The sequence below is a fragment of the Streptopelia decaocto genome (assembly GCF_964273445.1).
Source record: "Streptopelia decaocto genome assembly, chromosome: 3".
NCBI lineage: Eukaryota > Metazoa > Chordata > Aves > Columbiformes > Columbidae > Streptopelia > Streptopelia decaocto.
The window spans coordinates 15,726,616-15,745,983 of record NC_138656.1 but is presented as its reverse complement, the minus strand read 5'-3'; the positions used below and the strand labels follow the sequence as shown (position 1 = coordinate 15,745,983).

General features: G+C 37.8%; 1 protein-coding gene across 18 annotated transcripts in view; it reads right to left on the bottom strand.

Moving 5' to 3' along the window:
• NRXN1 (neurexin 1) overlaps positions 1–19,368 on the bottom strand; it is a 728,501-nt gene that overhangs the window by 19,142 nt on the left and 689,991 nt on the right. For 10 of the 18 annotated variants that reach the window (XM_082047384.1, XM_082047398.1, XM_082047396.1 and 7 more), the window contains one exon: positions 1,683–1,770. In XM_082047384.1, coding sequence (XP_081903510.1) covers positions 1,683–1,770 — 88 coding nt within the window. The remainder of the gene's footprint in view (positions 1–1,682; positions 1,771–19,368) is intronic. The other 8 variants (XM_082047389.1, XM_082047394.1, XM_082047399.1 and 5 more) reach the window with 1 other exon arrangement.

Sequence of the window (19,368 nt, the reverse complement as noted above, 5' to 3'; positions counted from 1 at the left end):
CATTTTGAAAAACATTCTGAAATCCTTTTATTGGAAAGCAAAAAAAACACAAAAAAAAACCAAAACCAAAAACAAAACAACAAAAACAAAACCCTAAATACTCTCATCAAATCTATAAATATCTTGGCTGTAAAGCCACCCTGCAGGTCTGTCAAACACTGAGACAAGTCTTAAATGTCTCTGCCTTTCTTAAATTTAAACAAATAATTTTTGCATGTGGGATTAGGCTATGTGACTTCAAAAAGGAACCATGTATCTGCATTTTAAGCAAAATTTCACTTGTCTTAAGGCTATGTAGACATATCTCCTGCCCCAGATTCGGGTGTTGTAATAAGACGGTTCTTGGTTGTGATTGCATTAATATACTAGCTTCAAATTTAATTGATTTCTACTTGAACTAAATAGATTGCTGCACAACAAATTGATCTTAGTTCTTTTACTATTAAATATTATAGCAAAGACTGAAGATTATCAAATTACCTAAAACAACTGACAGCAGGTGTGCTACCCTGTTTTCCCAAAAATAAGACCTACCCTGAAAATAAGACCTAGCATGATTTTTCAGGATGTTTGATGATGCTTGAAATGTAAGTCCTACTCCAGAAATAAGCCCTAGTTACAGTTCATTTAAAAAGTCAATTTAAATAGTGTCCAGGCAGCTATACATGTAAAAAACGTGATCCATTTTGGAGCAAAAATCAATATAAGACCCTTATTTTCAGGGAAACAGGGTACCAAATAGCACAGAATTCAAGTGAATAAGAAAAACTGAGATATATATGGAACCACAAGCTGTTCACTCAGAAAAGATAAAATCTAACCCAAGCCAACAAAGAAGGCAAGAGAAATTCATCGGACTGTGATATTTTTAAAGGTTATAGAGTAACAGAATTCTTCAGATTGCTATTATGAAGTTTTGCATTCCTTTCACATCTGTGACAAACATTCATATTTTTAGAGAAGGTATGTAGTATTTAATTGAATATAAAGGGAAGTGGGAAATTATGTCACAGAGAAAAATTAGTATCAAATCTCCAATATTCAGTGGGAGTAGGAAAGACACAGCTAAAACACTACAAAGTTTTTGTTTCATGGAAAATACAATAATGCCAATTTTTTTTTGATTTCTAATCAGAACTGAAATATACACTCTGAATAGTCTTGGCTTGGAAAAAAAAAGACATTAAAAAATTTGAAATTTGAGACTGTTGTATTCTACATCTTTGAGTTTTCAATAGCTATACAGTATTTCATACTACAAACAGAAATTCAAAATGAACTCTTCTGACATAATATGACATTTAAAATATGGTACATTTAGCTTCTTTGGGGGAAATACCTAAGGTGCAAACAATTGCAACATCTTTTCCTAAATGAAGCTGTCCCCTCTTCATCATGACAACACAGTTGCAGGGGTCCTAAAATGCCCTTCCTTGTCCAGCCTCAGGTCTTTGGCCAAGCTATAACCTTGTTCAGATCGTGACTATCAATGCGCTCCCACCTGTTCTCTTTGAAAAACATATAGTAAACTCTCCCCCTCTTGCTGATGCTGCCATGTATAGAAAGGCCCCAATCCAATTTCTCCCTGCTATGTAAAAAAGAGCTGTCCTGCTAGGCAGGACTTTGAGGGACCAGAGCATGCAAATATGAAATAAAAGAAAGTAGTAAAAAAGTTGACTAACCTAACCCACCTGAGCTCGGCTCACAGGGATCAATGTCCTCATCATCGCTAGGACATTCAGCTGAGGCCACCAGGATGTCATCTGTGGTCTGCAAAGAAAATAAAAGTCAAACAGATATAATTTAATTGATTGAACATGTTCTAAGATTCCTACTGGCAGTTTATTTTGCTGCTTGGATTTATGCAAGGCCCAGAGCATTCCAGGCTTAATGTGTAATGGAACAGTGATACTCTCCAACTCTGTATTAATGAGACTTTGCTTTTCAATTCACACTTGTCAGTTTTTAGAAGAACTGTGTTAGATATCCAGTGCAGGCACTTAAACATTTTAATATTTTGTTGTAATAAGAACAGAAAGTAAAAGGATAGAATATGTATATTGGGGCTGCTGGTCTTCCCTCTTTACTTCCAATATCTCTACTATGATATTACTGAAAACACTGAGAGCATAAAGAAAAAAAAAAAGTAAAAATATTGAGCTGCCTGCAGCTGTTAAAACTATCAGGAATGTAGTAATGTTTTCTCCCTTAATTGCACTTGGTTTCTTAGATGTAGAGCCAAAGGAAAAAAAAAGGAAAAGCAGAAAATATGACTCTCATTGAGCTGAAAACTATTTAATGAAAAGACAGTCAAGGTAAGAAACCAATAATAAATATATGTAGTGTTAGAAACTATCATCCTATTTTCTTATTTAAGTGAAAACATCTTTTCTTAAATATTTGACGTCTTGCCCAAGTGCTGTGTTTAGGTCCAAGGGGTTCTAGGAACATCTGTCCAAAATGAGCTTGGACAGTTCTTTGTATAAGGAAATCAAATAAATCAAGAGAAAAGAGACAAACCAGGGGACATATGATACAGCACACTACAAAGAAAAGAACCCAGGGATTCCTATCTACCGCTTCTCACAGTGCAAGAACAAGGAGATATTCAATGAAACACGCAGGCAATCAATCTAAACCTGATATAATGAAATACCTTCTGTTCAAGCCACCTCTGAGAACAGTCATTTAGAAATGTAATAAGAACATCCACAGTTATTAGGGGAAATAATAGCAGGGAAATATAAACTGTCATGCTCCTGGTCATTTCTCAAGCAATTACTAATGAGGTTAGGAAGAAGATTTTCCTATGGGCAAGACATTTCATAACTGTCCATTTCAAGATTCTGTTCACCTCACTGAAGGAAATACATGGAGAGAATAAAAAAGACTACATCATATTGAAACTAGAGGCTAAGGGTACAGCAGGCAAAAAGCCATTCTTGGATTCCTGCGTGATACATATGCCCATGAGGAGATACAATCCATTTCAGTGAATGTGAAATGTTATTTTTCATACTTTTTTCTCCATGAGTACAGAGGAGGGATATAAAATACATCAAAGTTTTCCTTCATTAGTTTAAGTCTTAACAAGTAAAAATTTTACTTCTATACAGCAGGGCCAAAGCTTAACCAATGTTGTTTGTCATTATTATTCTAACAGAAGTTTTAAAGCAAAGCATATTATAGTAACAGGCTTTTTGTTGCCACGCTTCAAGAATATTAATGAACATATGCCTTCAGGACTTCTGTGAAGTAGGAAAGTGATACAAGAATACATTCATTAATATGGGAGGCATAACAAAGAAAAGCCTATTATAATAGTACTATATTTTACAGACAGGAGACTGAGGCATAAGAGAATGAAGTAACTCGCTGAAGGTAATCAAAAAGGCTATAGACAACAGCTATGTTATGTCACAGTTTGACGCCATAATCAGAAATTATCTTTCTTTATAGCTGAGTAAATTCATAGCTGGAGGAAACCACTCTACAAATCTGTAATGCTGCCAAAATTAGCTAGAAAATTTGCAATGGTTAAAAAGAACAAAACAAAACAAAACAAAGTATTATAGTTGTCCATTCTTTCTGCCATGTAGAAAAACTTACAGCAAAAGCCACCTGCAAACATCCTCTTGAATTTCTAATATCCATTTCTTTTCCTGAGAATACAATCATTTAAGCTTGAAAATCATTATCTCAGTCTCTTTGTGGAAAAGCTCCTATGCTTTTCCTAAAGGATAAAGCAAAAAATAGCCAACCAGTTAACCAATAAAGCCTGCAAAAAGTTAACTCTGTACTGTAAAAACCACAATTAATAAGTATAAAAAAGTACTAATAAGTGCTCTAAAAAAAAAGTGTAATTCCTTTCCTAAACTGTTTCAATTTGGTCAGTGAAACCACAGTGTCACTTTTTTCCTCCTGCTCATAACACTGGAGAAGACCATACTTTTATGACCTGCAGCCAGAATTCTGAACAATTACCAACTGATCACTGAGGGGCTGTACACAAAAACCACTAAACAGAGAGGATCACATGCATGCATAGTAGTCATAGCAAGAAACTATGGTCTGTGAGATCTACTGGTCTAACTGGAATATTGTTTATGGGTGCTTTGGTACATGACTATCCCCTGTAATTTGAGTAAACTGAGGTGAAATGATCACATAGATTTATAGAATTATTGCAGTGTCTCTGATTACTCTTGATATAGGATAGTACGGTCAGAGTTTATTTTAAATAACTCTACTTTTTATACAGTTCACAGCGTATTCAAAATATCAGAAAATAACTATGCAAAAATCCTGCACTTAAAGTATATTAATGTATGAGAAACACTTTGCTAAGTTACTTGTAAGAGTGAGTGTCAAAACTGTCTTTTTTATAGAGTGACACTAATTCCAATCTATGGAAAGAATATTCACATTTCTACAAGAACAAAGGAATGTTCTTGACTGATAAAACTGCATGTATATTATGGGCACAGAAATGAGTAGTACCTTAAATAAATGTGAATATAGCATGTCAAGAAAGACCTCATTAACATCTTAGAGTATTAAAGGAAATAATGTATACTTCAAAGTCAATACTAGATATAAACCTAATTTTGTTGCAAGCAATAAATCAAGTATCAGCATTTGAATAAGAAGGGAAGTGGTAAGATGATGTGAGAAGTGTTTTCTTCAGCAAGATATGTCAGGAAGAATTCCAGTTTAAGTATCAATTAACAGATGTGTCACAGCCTCCCCCAATTCCCCCTGTTCCCCAAACCCAAATACGTCTTTCCTGCTACTCATACATATTTTTATCAGAAAAAAAGGCAAAGGAGCTGTGAAAGGCAGGTGAAAACGGCAGTGACCAAGCTATAATGAAAGCCATTGGATGGATTATCACAATTTCAAATGGGATTAAGAATTAGCTAAAACACTAGAGAATACAAAGAAAACATAACTTAAAAAAACACTATGGGCCAGCTATCAGAGTTCTTTCTCCAGAAGAGCTCTGACTGATGGGAATTTACCTGAACAGAGAGCAGGATTTAGACCCAAGGAACTCAGATAGCCACAAGGTACGGATAAATAATGCAAGATAGTGTAATATGTTTAACTTACTGCACATTATCTGTTCCTCATGCTTTTTAATTTGGAAGATTTGGGAAGATTTAAACCAAATCAGTTCTCCTAAGTGAATTGCAATTCTTGCTAGCACTATGGCTAATTTACAGGACAGTGCTTCGAGCATTCTCATTAATCAAGGATTTTAAAGTCAGTGGAAAATCCCTTATTTACAGTGAGTGCCTAATAGGATAACATCCAACTGGTATCATCATAATACATGAATGGATTAGAATGTCTCTTGTGTGAGTTGTTCAAATTAATTTAAGAAGTGATACTCTAGTTGTAAGAGATTACAAGAAAATATTAAAATAGCAGATGTACAACCTGGAAGGCCAGGCAGAATTTCTTTTGATTGCATCTTCTTTGTGCATTTTCAGAGCTGCATTCATTCTGTGGATGTGGTTGTATGACTTAAAATGCAGTCCACTGTAATATGTCGTTTCTTAAAAAGCTGAACATCTGTTCACATTTCAGGAAAAAAAAAAGGGTAGTAGAAAAATCTTATAATTAACATGCCAGTATAAAAAATGGACCAAAAAAAATCACATTGGATAAAGCTAGAAGTCACTGCATAATGTTGTTTTTGACAATTATTCATGGGTATGGCCCCTGCAGGAGCAAGTCTTGCTTACATCAGTCAGGGTCTGCTTGCAAAAATAAGGTCTTCAGGATTTGTCTCTTAGCCAAGAGAGAGTTTAAAATATCACCAATCTGCCACCTTGCCTGAGGAAGGAAAGAGTGACTATTTCAAGAAAGCTCCTGGCCAGGTCAAAAAATGATGCTCTAGTCAGGGTTTAAATACAGTGACAGTCTGTAGCTATGGATAAATATCAAGCTGCCTCAAAGGTTACTACCATGGGTTCAAAACTGGTACCAGCAATTATGGCTGTGCCCTTTTAATAGTGCTCTTTGAATGCTGTATCATTAAAAAAAATAATTGCAAAAGAATAAAAAATACAGGAAAGTAATTTTTTAATTATTCCATTTTTGCATGACTGGGCATAAATACATACCATCTTATTAGTTTTTTATATATTAAGCCTGTAGTACCTGAGGGCACCAGAGAAATATGATTTAAAAATTAAATCACCAATCTGAATTGTGCATTCATTAACAGCACAATGGATCCTGCATATTTTCTCCTGTAGTATTCCACCAGCTCTCCTTTAAATCATAGCACCCTACAGCTACTCTGAATACCGTTTATTCCTTTCTTGTTTGATAATATACTTTATCCCACGAGAACTGCAAGTAAATCCAAATTACACAACAGTTAAAAACTAGCAGTCCTAAATTGTTATATGAATTATAAACAGCATAACCACTTGTGACTACTGTTTAAATTATTTTAGATGAGAACTTCAACTGTGTAATCAAAACTATTCTTATTTATTTGTACAGCTTTGGTACTTAATTATATCAGCCAGGCACCACTGTGCTTGGTGCTAAAGGCAGCTGGAAAGAAAAGGCTCTGCTCTGAAGAGCTCAACGTTTGTGTTCAGACCAGATGCAACAAATGAGTGTGAGAGAGGGGAGCAGAGGATGAGAAGCATCAGGTCAGGGTGCTACTGAGAAGCACAGTTATACAGGCTCTGATCTAGAAAAATTTCCAAAGTGATGCTTGGAGATGGCAGGAAGGAGGGTCGGGAGGAAAGGAGGCAGCAAAAAGCCAGGGAGGAGCCCAGCACTGGCCAAGGAGATGCTGGGAACAGATGGTGCCTTCAGAGCGCTGCCAAGGCTGCCAGCCCAGCTCTCCAAGGAACCTGGTGTTTAAGATCCGGCTGAGTGAGCGCAGGGGTGAGGAAAGCTGGGGGATGATGGCAGCCGGGGCAGCGCAAGAAGGGGCCGGCAGCACCCACAGCCCGATGGCTGAGGCACAGGAGGATGGAGCAGGTTGAGGCATGGGATGATGGAGCAGGTTGAGGCATGGGATGACGGAGCAGGCTGAGGCACAGGAGGATGGAGCAGGTTGAGGCACAGGAGGATGGAGCAGGTTGAGGCGCAGGAGGGGAAGTAACAAAGACAGTGAGAAATTAATGGTAAGGTCAGGGGACCAAAGGTGACAAGGAGGTAAAAGGGGATGGATGGCCAGGATAAAGGGAGTTGATATCAACAGACTTGGTTATGTGAACATTAGCAGGCAAGAATTTAACGGCTGTTAACAAATGATTGTCTGAAAACATAGTTTCAGATGTAGGACTAGGAAATGAAACCTCTATTTCCCCTTTTCTGAAATGCTTGATTATCATCTCAGCTTACATTTCTTAATTTTTCCCCTGGAAAAAAAAAAAAAAAAAGCTTATTCAAATACTTGCTATTTATTTCACCTACAACTGATATTTAAATACGGAGGTCAGGTTCAGCTTACCAGAAGGGTATGTAGCTAGAGTCATGGTATAAACAAAGCTTTTGGAAAACCAACTAATTGAGACTACTATCTTCTGCATTAGCTGTCACAAACTTTCCTTTAAAAACATGGTTCGTGAACTGTTTACAGAAGGAAGCTTAGAGCAGGCATTTGGTACTTTTGCACTGGGTACATTAACTTCTGAGGCAGTGAGGAACTTTTCCTAGAAACCAATCCCTTGAATATATTCCTTTTTTCCTCTATTTTTCTTTTAAAGGAGGAGGAGTAAAGTAACTTTAGCCAATGGGAATGCCGGCAGAAACCAACAGGGCATGAAAAATCACAAAAGAGTTCATGTGAAGAAAATCAAATTTCATTTTTTGGGATAAGATTAACTGCACAATTTTCTAGTCAAGACTGTGTAATTTAAACTTAATTTTCTGTGTATGAAGCAGATCACTATGACTGGTTGTTGAGATAGTTGTAGAAAGAAACTCTAATATGTTACATTAATCACCTGCACTCTTCAGCTAGCTTCTCCCTGGTGTTAATAACCTCCCATCGCACAAGACAGTTTGCTGAGGAAGATGCTATTGTGATCTGGCAGTAATATCAACTCAGATGACATGCCATTTGGACAACTGCTTCTGAAGTTGTATTTAACCTGCTATAGGTCAAACAAGTACGTGTGCATCAATTACTGCAAATCCGCCCACATACAAAATGTATTTTCTCAGCACCATGTTACTGAAAAATGTTATTTCTGGACATGAACATTAAAATGCTAATATTTCAAGCACATACACAATATTTATTAGATCTTTTATTAACTGCTGACATATTATTACCCTGTAATGTGAATATACAGTAACTGAAAATCAAAACACTTTTGCAAAACTGGCTCTCATCCAATTAATACCAACATGTTATTTCTTGAATTGGTCAATGACACTGGGTGAAAGCAAAAGCTTTGATTAACAACTTCCTCTCATAGAAAAAAAACCCACAACCAACCAACCAACCAACAACAACAGAAAAACAACATAAACACCCCCCCCACGTCTAGGATATAACAACCAAACACATTGAGGCCTATCAGTTAGTGAAATGAGTGTTGTAGAAATTAAACTCTGAGGTGTTGGTAAAATGCTCAAGATGATGCCTTGGATGCCCTGTGAGCCACCTCCAGCCTCTCTCCCCACATCTCAACAGTGATGGGAACACAGTTGCCCCACACAGCAAAGTAGAATAACTTCATTTCTGGCCTCCACCTCCCTACATAAAGTACAGAAAGTTTGTCTTTCCACATCACAACCTTAAAATCTTTCATCTAACTTGTAGATTCACAGGGGCATAACATCTCTGTTTTCAAAAACAATTTTTTTGGCTAATTTCATTCTGCATACTTCTGTCACAGATCATACTAATTAGAAGAAGTTGTGCTTCTCTTCAACTTACCTTTTTCACCCTTATTTCACCCAGGTAACTAAAATAGTTTGAAAACAAGGGGCAGGTAATCTGTGAATGCTTTAAAAACCACTTGTTTGTTCTTTCCAAGACTCTCTTCAGAATATCCATATTCTTCGCTCATAAACACCATACTTCATTACAGGACAAGAACAACAAAAATGCAGTTTGCTTTTTGTTTTTGTGTTTTTTTTTTACATTTGCCCTGAGCCTAAAATATACGGAATGCAATGCGACTGATGAAATGCAATCCTATTATTTTCTCCTAGGCAAGAAAATAATTTTGCCTCTAAGTATGAGAGAAATGTTTCTGGGCATTATGCTTGTATTTTCTGATACCATTTTATTTTTAGTCATCTCTTTTGCTGAGGTAAACATTTTGGTCTCTATTAATTCTGAACTCATAAAACACAGTGGAGACTTTTACAGGTTCTTTTTCTTTTTAACCCAGAGACACTGTGTTTATTAATCTGCGACACTGCAGCAGAGATAGCAAACCTTTTAATTTATATTCCTGTATTACCAATCGCATGGACAGAGATTGCTGAATTTTTTGAATATGAAACTTACTGCATTTGAATTCATCTCAGAAAACTCAGGCATGGCATTATGAAAGACTTCAAAAATGAATATTTGAGCTTTTGTTGGGGAAGTGGGGTTGCTTGTAATTGATCAGCAAGCTGCTAACATACACGATTTTTTAAAAAATTATTCACATGGTTTAAGACCATTACCAAAACTTAATTATTAAGTTAGAGAAAAGACTGGACCTTGGACACTTTTAAGATTTGGCTGGACAGGGTACTGGGCCATCTTGTCTGGATCATGCTTTTGCCAAGAAAGCTTGAACCAGATGATCCTTGAGGTCACTTCCAATCTGGTATTCCGTGAGTCTATGATTCATTTAGTGACGAAAATCCCTCTTAAACAGCAAAGTTAGGAAGGCACTTTCATTGAACTACACTTCCATCTTTTTTATACATTACAGTACCACCAGTTTTACACACTGTGAATATCCCTGACTATTAAATTGTGCCACACAAGAATATCTTGGTTCCATTGTTATCCACGGAAATTTTATTTCTGGTCTCAAAAGAAAGGAAGGCAAGAAAAGCCCTTTGCAAGGAATAGTCCCTGCAGCTAACATGTGCTCTCTGTCCTCACTCACTGTATTTTCAGGATGGAAAATATTTTCCTATTTTCTTTCAAGACACAGAGCACAAAATAATAATTTTAGAAGAAATGTCAGAAACTGCGTAAACTATCAGTCTGGGTTTTAGCCATTTAGGTTAACCAGCCATCTCATCTTGCCCCGTAGAGAGACAAGTGAGAGACAGAGACAGTGAAAACATGGGATCTTCTACTTAACACTGACCTACTCACGGCCAAGTTCTTCAAGTTCATTTGAGCACCTCTTTGATTCACAAAAAATGTCAGAGCAGGTAAGAATCTGCTGGTATCCCTCTCCCAAGCCTTGTTTTCCTCTCCTGAAGGAAAAATGAGCACAAGTCTTACCCCCCTTTTCTTGATTTTTTAATCTTTTAAATCTTTTTTAATAAAGAGTATAATTTAAAATTTTTAAGAGGTTAAGGGGGCACATTTCCCCCTCGCAGATACTAGCTCCTTTGTCACATTTTATTCCCTAGTATCACTGGGTTACATAGGTTTACTCAAAGCTGGGCAAGGAAAATTGAAACATTATTTCCCACAAACCTGTCTTTGAAATTTGGCCTCTTCTAATATTGAGTAGTTAGTTCCACTACTAAAAATTTGCCACATTTCCATATCTTAATGTTTTAATCTAAAAACTCAAACAACATTGGGAGGACCAGGGAAAGCACCAAGGAAATAACATACTAGTTTTTCAGATGCCCTCAACCTTCTCCCATTCTGCAACTGCAACTTGTCAATACTAACAAGAGTTAGCTACACATGCATTGGAAAAAGATAACGCCTAACTGCCATTCAATTAAAATAAGAGTTTCACTAAAGCACTGTTTTGGAGATATAGTTAATTAGATAATTTCTGAAAGTGTAGATTTGTCACAGGGATTTATTAATGATGCCTTTATTTCATAACTGTCTAACAAAGGACACTCAAAATAGAGGTGAAAAATGAGTTACAGGACAGCAGAAATGCTTTGCAGGCCTGGCAGATGCTCTAGGTGATGGCTGTGGGAGGGGCACATGCTTCAGATGGCATCATTCAGCCTTCAAGAACCTACATACCATTAGTTGTTTCCAGACTTCAATATTCTTAAGAAATCACTTTCAACAAAAGGCAGAGGAAGTTTAAACCTGTATTATTCAGATAAGAAAAGTTTTATCTCTGTCATTACTTTAGTGCTTGTCAATTAAATTTACATCATAGAATAGTATGATACCTACACTTAGGACCGTTTTCCATTCTGAAGACCTTGTCTGCAATTGCTCCTAGTTTTATCAAATTAGCTATTTAAAGATACATTCCAAACCACTGGTACTTTGTTAAGCCTGGGTATATCAAATCATTAGCCTACGTGCATGCACAAACACTTGTAATGAAACAGCTCCAAAACTTCTCAGACCAGGTTAAGCAGAAATGAAAAAGAGGAAGACAGACAGAGACATAATTTACATAGAATCATATAATCATTTTGGTTGGAAAAGACGTTTAAGATCATGGAGCCCAATTGTTAACCTAACACTGTCAAGTCCACCTCTAAACCATGTCTCTAAGAACTTCATCTATGCATCTTTTAAACACCTCCAGGGATGGTGACTAAACCGCTCCCCTGGGCAGCCTGTTTCAATGCCCGACAACCCTTTCCACGATGAAACTTTCCAAATATCCAGTCTAAAAATCCATGCAGACATTGTTTACAACCATGTTGTTAATCAGGAACTACCTTTTTCATCCCTGTATAAAAATCTACCCAAGGGTGTCAGCCTCAGAAAAACTGCAGTTCACACAGATTATTTGGGTTTGCGACCTAAATACATGGTCTTGTTTCAGAGGATAGGTAGTGGTTTTCCAGCACCATAGACAGGAACTGAGATTTGGGAGTTCTGCTGTGCTGTCCATACTGCTGTTGATGGCATTTGGACAGTGATGAGGAATAGGTCAGACTGGAGTAGGAAGGCGAGAGAAATCAGCCTCAGAACAATGGCAACATGGGATACTGACACAAAGGGCCAGAAAGGTGTGAAACGTAACTGAGATAAGCTGCTGCAGGATTTGGGAAGAGAAATGAAACAATGAGCTTACTGTAAGGTTTGGGAGGAACACACACCATTGCAAAGGGAAAGAGAGGATAGGGGGACAAAGCATTAGAGTAAATCAGCAAAGTGGCACATGGAGAGCTAAAAAGAACAACAGGCATGAGAAGGCTTGGGATAAGGACAAAGAATGCTGGACCAGCCACTGGCAGGAGAAATCACAGGTTTGCAGCCATCAGAACAGGCACCAAGATGTCAGCTTTGCGTCCACTGTCAGCAGTTATCTGCTAATCACTCTAGCAAAGATTTCAACTTTTCTGCGGATGTCTGGCCGATGAGGATCAAACATCTTTAAGGACATAAGTCGAAGAGTCCCACTAATCACTGTTAGCTTCAGAGATCTGCAAACTCAATCCAGAGGCTCCAGCTGTGCCAGCTGTCCGCTTTGGGGTATAAGTTCGACAGTGCATAGTGGAATATGTTTCTGCATATGTTTGTTTTTAAAGCAACTGGGAAATCACATGCAAAACATTTGATTTAGAAAATTTTAGGTGTGACAGGGAATGAACATCAAGTAATTGGGGGATGCCAGAACTTGAGTCTGACGTGAAGCTTTAATTCACACGCCTTGTGCCCACATAATCTGATGCCATCTTTAATAACAACATATTTAAATGTCAGCTGGTGTATACAGTTCCAGAGAAACAAAATGTTCATACTTCACTTGTGTATTTGGCCCATCATTTCTTGTGACATCACTCAAAACGGAAAGCGTTAACCCACAGGGAATTATCTTAAGCTTCAATATGCTTAAGGCTACATACTAATCCCTGTTCTGACTGCAACATGGCACACTTCTGAGACATACTCCAAAGACATTTCTTTTGTGAGGTAATAAAAAAAAATCTAAGTTAAAATAATTAAGTCAGATAAAGTCTGATGCTTCACCTTTGTTGTTACATTATGAGTAATTACTAGGAATATGGCAGATAATTTAAAATAAGAATGCAAAGGGAGAAATTAAGCATCCATGCACACCCCAGTTATTCAGTATGGCATTATATTTTGACAAGGTCTTTCCATTCTCTTGCAAGAGCCTATAAGGTATATTTTTTTTTTCATAAGGCCTTATAATTTTATTTGTTGAGATACAGCACAAAAGCAAGGAAATGTAATTTGATTGGTGTGCAAACAGAAAGACAGTGTAATGTTCCTCTTTAAATATAAAAAGGATTTCGTAAGACTCAGGCTCAAACTCAGATGGGAGTGTAGAAGTTCTTGGTGGTCCAACAAAGATGTTCAGTTGGCTCACTAAATACGCATGCTGTGTCAGGAAAGGCTATAATTAAACTCCCTGAGTCTGTCAGTCTTGTCTATATGGGAATGTTATTGTGATATAAATGAAGTTAATTAAAACTGGTAAAACTCCCAGATGGATAAATTTATGCTGAGGAAAAAGAGCAAATGTTTTCTGCAAGCTTTGGAGGGCAGCGTAAGCTACCTCCAGCCAGCCCATGGTTTTACCCTGTGCACCAATAGGAGTTGAAGTGCTCAGACTGCACTGGTTCATCTATACACATGCAATGGCAACAAGACGATGTGTCAGACCCTTTACAGGGACAAGCTGTTACACTCACACTGACATGCTCAATGTGTCTGACTGCAGAGCAACCTCCACTATACCTCAACTCTTCAAATTTAGCTTTCTTACCTGTAACATTTATGTCCTGCTATCAGGAGAGCGAACTGCACAACCAAAACAATGCAGACCAACATATGAGAAAATCTGAATTAAATAAATCTGTTTCAGTCCTTCTCCCACTGGTTTGACATGAAGCATCCAGGCAGTTTGTCACTGTCAGCATGCTCCGAGTTTCTCCTGTTGGACAGCCATCGAAGCGTCATGTTCAAGTCTCCTGAGGTTTTATGAGTCTGAGGAAACTTTGATACTGTCTCCCTTCAGCAGTGTAACAGCACCTTAGTACAGGGAAGTGTTTCTTTCTTTCTTGCCTTTTTTTTTTAAACATCTTTACAAAAACATGTAAACGCTAGATTATCTGTATTTCTTAGACTCCCCAGATTTCTTAGATCTGAACGAAGCTATAAAACTACCTTCGCACACTGCCCATCATTGATTTCTCACATCTTTAGTATTCTTTGGCCTTACACAAGGGACCCAGCCTCCTCCTCCACTGCTGTTCTCCTGAGGCCTGTCCTTTGGAGGGTGAGATCTCTCTCTTCTCCTTAATACTGCTGCATATCGATCTATTTTTTATAACCTCTGCTCACCTTTGTCTCTGTGCTGAAAGACTTCTAATTAGCCTGCTTGGATGACAGAAGTCCTCTCTTGCCCTCAGCGCTCTACCTTCCGCAGATATCGTTCGGACTTCACTGCATCACTCTAGGACCCAGGGTGAAATTATTTCATCTGTTGCTCTCTGTTCAGCATAATGATAATGGAGTCATACTCTTCACTTAATGTTACCCATGTATAATGAACTTCAATATCCACAATAAGCCTGAATACAGAGGAACAGATTTTGAGCTGCTTGGAAGGGACAGGAGTGCAGGAGAAGCCTGCAAAGTACTGTTCAAACCCTCTGCTCCTGAATCAGCTACCAAGCAGAAAAAAATAGTCCTTGGATGCATATGGATGTTTTACATTATGACACCAAACAGGCGAGTACTCCTTGGCTGCTCTGTGATGCACCTTTTGCCATTTGGGGCATCTCTTGCTAGTTTTATCCAACCACACAAAGCAAGAATTGGGATCCAGAATCTGGCCAAAAATATTACAGAAATGCAAGTTGTATTATTAGGGTCCCTTAAGAAAGCTGATATGTATGTGATGCTGTATTTCAGTGCACTGAGTCGAAGAGCTCCTAATAAGCAGAGACAAAACCTACATCACAACGTGCAGCCATTTGAAATCAGAGAAATAATAACTTTGAAACCTTTTTTTGATTGATTTTTACAGAACACTAATGTAACATCTAAGCAGTCAGATGAAGATAAGGAAAAACTCTGTAAGTAAGGTGAGACCACCCACAGAGAATTTCTTCACCTGATCACACCAATTTGCAGAGATTAATTGTATGGAAGGAGCCACACAATGTTGAATTTCATGATAAATGGACACTATGACAGCAAATGATTTCCCCTAATGTTCCATTATGCTTCTCAACATTTGAAATTTAATTATTTGAAAAAAAATGAAAAAGCCATCAATACTCTTACAATTACACAATATTTTCAACTTGAGAAGGCTTTTGTTTCACTATAAAGAAAACTTCAGGTGTGAACCCAAGGGAGGCAGTTCTCAGACATTATGACAATGTTGCTATAGCAATTATTTGTGGGAATGTGCATCAGCCACATTTTAGCTCTCAAGCCTACTACTCAGCTCATGCATGCTGTTCATTACCAGAATATAAACTGCCTGATGCTTATTGTATCCTAATCAGATTTGTAAATTACCTATAGTGATGTACTTCCAGTAACTAGAAGTGGAAGAATAGTTTTTGTTAATAATATTTAATCATGTTCAGAAAAACCTTTATATCTATGCATTCAGTTAGATATTTCAACTGCTCTTTTCCGTGAAGTCAAAGTTATATAAATATATTCTAAAAGCAATCAATTACATTTTCTGAATTATTGTGCATAACACATTATTCAAATGAGGTCTGCTTTGAATAGTGGTTATTTAAGATCAGATTAATATCTGGAAGCAAAGGAAGAAGAACTCAGATCAAGATACAATTTCATAACCATTCAGCATAAATGAGGGGTGTGAAAATGCAATGTTCAAGTATTCTCAAAAGCCCAAGCAGCAGATAAAGCAAAAATACCTGAATCGTCCTTCCATGCATTTTGTCAATTTAATACTACTTCACTGCTCAGTTAAACTAATTTTTCCTGGCTACATTCATTAAAAATAAATGCAATTATTCAATGCTTGTGATATTAGTGGGCAGCTTCACGCCTCAAATCAAAACCTCAGAGCCAAAGTATGCCAGATTTTGAGAGGGTTTAGGTTTGAAGCTAGTTTAGTCTAGCAAAGCAATCTATGAACATAAAACTCACAGACAACAGACAAACTATCTCCGCAGACCAGACTCTCCGGGGTGCTCAAGTAATATACTCAGGCAGTCAGAAGAACTTTCTTCAACCTACTGTTCTTCAATCTCAAATTAATTTTATTAATGGATCTTATACTTTTAAAACTGCTTCAGCAGGCAGAACAGAATGGGTCCTAGGAGTGTATAATGCTTAATTTCATTACAAACTCTTTGGTAATGAAAGATCCATCATGATTTAAAGTGAGTGTCCTACATAAAACGAGGCCATAGGGGACCTGGCTCTGTTCTGCATTTGCTTACCAGGATGACAAAAGTTTCCACTAAACTGTCAGATACACATTGAGGTAGTTCCCTAACATTTCCTTCCCAGTATCTGCAGACTACTGACTTAATATGCATGTATTTCAGCATGTCTTAATATTTTGTTTCAGCATAATAAAAACATTTCAGCCTCTCTTCTTTGTTCTTGCCAACCTTCTTCTGCAACTATGTCTGAATTAAAGTAGGTATAAAATATCTACTTATGCAAATCACACTCAGATATTTGGGGGGATGAAAATCCTAGGAAAAAAGCTATCTATAGCTGTGTGCTCACTGAGCAATCATTTCTCTCTTTATTTTGTCTCAAAATAAAATCCACAAGCTCTTTTCAGCACATGGAAGTCATACTTCTATACCTCATCCATCAATGTGTGGAGTAGGCTAGCCACTCCCTGTACTATTTTTACAGGTAACAGAGCACAGCCATTTTCTAAAACGCACTTGACACTTGCTAATGCTCAGTCTGGAAGTACCTGCTTTGTTTTCAGTGCATACAGGATGCCCTGTGAACCCTTGGCTTTTTTTTTTTTTTTAAACTCCAAACAGTAAGACAAGTGGTAACTGATATTATTAACTAGCAGTTGTTTATAGAGTTGCTATTTAGCTTCCCTACCCAATTCCACACATTAAAACAGAAGAGGGGAGGATGAGGTTGACATTTACAAGTGCAGTTCTCTTGACAGGTGACAGAAATATGGACATATATAGAGTCCCACGGGCTCTACCGGCTGGGGAAAAGGTGCCTAGGAAACTCATCTGTAACTCCCATCCTGCAATATGGGAGACACCCTGACTCAGAAAGAGAAGGGAGTCTAACAACCTTCCCAGAAAGTTGTGGACTAGGGAGGCATGGGCCCTGCAGATCTGAGATACCCTCTCCCAGGTTACACTGTACCTTGGGATACAGTCCTCCTTTTTTTTTTCTCGAAACCTCCTGATGTGATTCTTTCCTCTACCTCAGTCTTGAAACTTAACCCCTTTTTTCCTTATTAGCCATGATACAAGGTAGTCGTAATGCTGTAGTCCCAAGAAAAACCCTGCTGTCGTATCCTCTCCTGTCCTACCATTTACTTGTAAACACACAAAATCTCCAAATGCCCCCAGTCCCAGGTTTTTAAAATGACACAGAACTCAGAAAATCCTTGTTTTCCAGGATGGCAATGAGAAATACATGTTTTCCATTAATCAGCTGCTATTGGCCTAATTCATAAAGGTTTTATTGCTGGAACAACAAAGGAAATTAAAGCCTTCCCTGTGGTCTTAAATCCTTTTTTGGTTATGGATTTCCTTCAGGAGGAATGATCACCCATGCCTGCATAGCTCTATGCTTGCAGCTTTATGCAATGGCTTCCAATTAAATCAACAGGATGGAGAGCAAACACACAGCTTCTTCCCTGTAAAACCTTCCACCCCCATGGCTCAGTTTTGATTGAACAACATCAAGATGTCTTTACGTGGAAAGCACCTCAAGGAAAAGGTGGGCACTAACCCACCATGAAGAGAGGGGTGGCTAATAGCAGCCAAACAAGCAATCAGAGAGGAATTTGTATTCTGGTTCCTAAAGGCAGGACGAGGGTCCTGGCCAGTGGCTCCCATCTGCTATTGAGCAGAAATCACAGCAACACCACTCCAACACGCCTGTGTCCACCTCTCCACCATGACCAGGTGTTTCTTGGGCTTAACGAGGCAAAGTGAATGCCAGCAGACAGGGTGTTTTCAGTGATTCTGTTCTGAAAGTTGAATCTGCCATTGTAAGATTATGCTAATAGCTAAACCTCAGCTGTTCATGTCAATTTCTACTTTGGGAAGGCTATTATCCCCTGCATCAATTTAACAGGAGCGGTCTCCTGTACACAGAAAACAGGGCAGGTCTCCTGTACACAGAAAATGCACAGCAAGTGCCGCCACCACACAATGCTATATATCAGGAGTTCTGAAAACATCGGAGTGAAGCCTCAAAGAGATGATTATAATCCCCAAATGCTGACTTGGAGATGGCAGACTTCTCACACCAGCATACGTAATTATAGCAAGCACTTGCAAAATTTATTCTCCATTAAACATGTAGCTTAAGTATCAATAAAGATGGTTTGTCTTCTTTTCCTTTACTACTGATCTGACCTTGTTGTTAATAAAAGTAAGAAATGGCTTTTTTCATCAATACAGGAATGCGTGTTGATTGATAATTATCACTATACAGTCTGCTTAGAGCCCTTCTAGTTTTCTTTGAAGGATCACAAATTATACACAGCACAGCGGGGTTTCTTCAATGATCACATCTGATGCATTTTATACAACATCCTTGTTTTTCTATCTGGTATCAAACCCTATAAAACACATCATTTTATGGGGAACCTGAAATTGGATTCCTCTGCAATAGAACATTTCCTCCTTTGACTGTCGGCAGCACTTTATAAAATATTTATTGATAGGATGCCTAAAAATACACATAGACCAGCACAGCTTTAAGATGGATAACTATTTAGCAGCCATAGACTAGATTTCACACCACAGGGGTCTTATTAGGCATAGTTGCCTAGAAATCACAGATCTTCCGACATATGATTATAAATATTTTCATTTAAAATGAATAATTCAGCTCACTGAACAGAGAAAATTATATAATTTTTACTTCTTCAAGGTTCTTCAGCAAAAGCTGTGCTCCAAAAACAGAGGACCCAGCTGAACAAGCCTGCATCTTTCTGCCTATTTCTCTTTTATTTCAAAACAGAATTTAATTAGTCTTTTTGTGACACATATCACACATTCCTGGTCGAGCTTCAACATGAAATGCAGAGATGCTGTTATGGGCCTGACATCTCCCAGTGCGGCTCT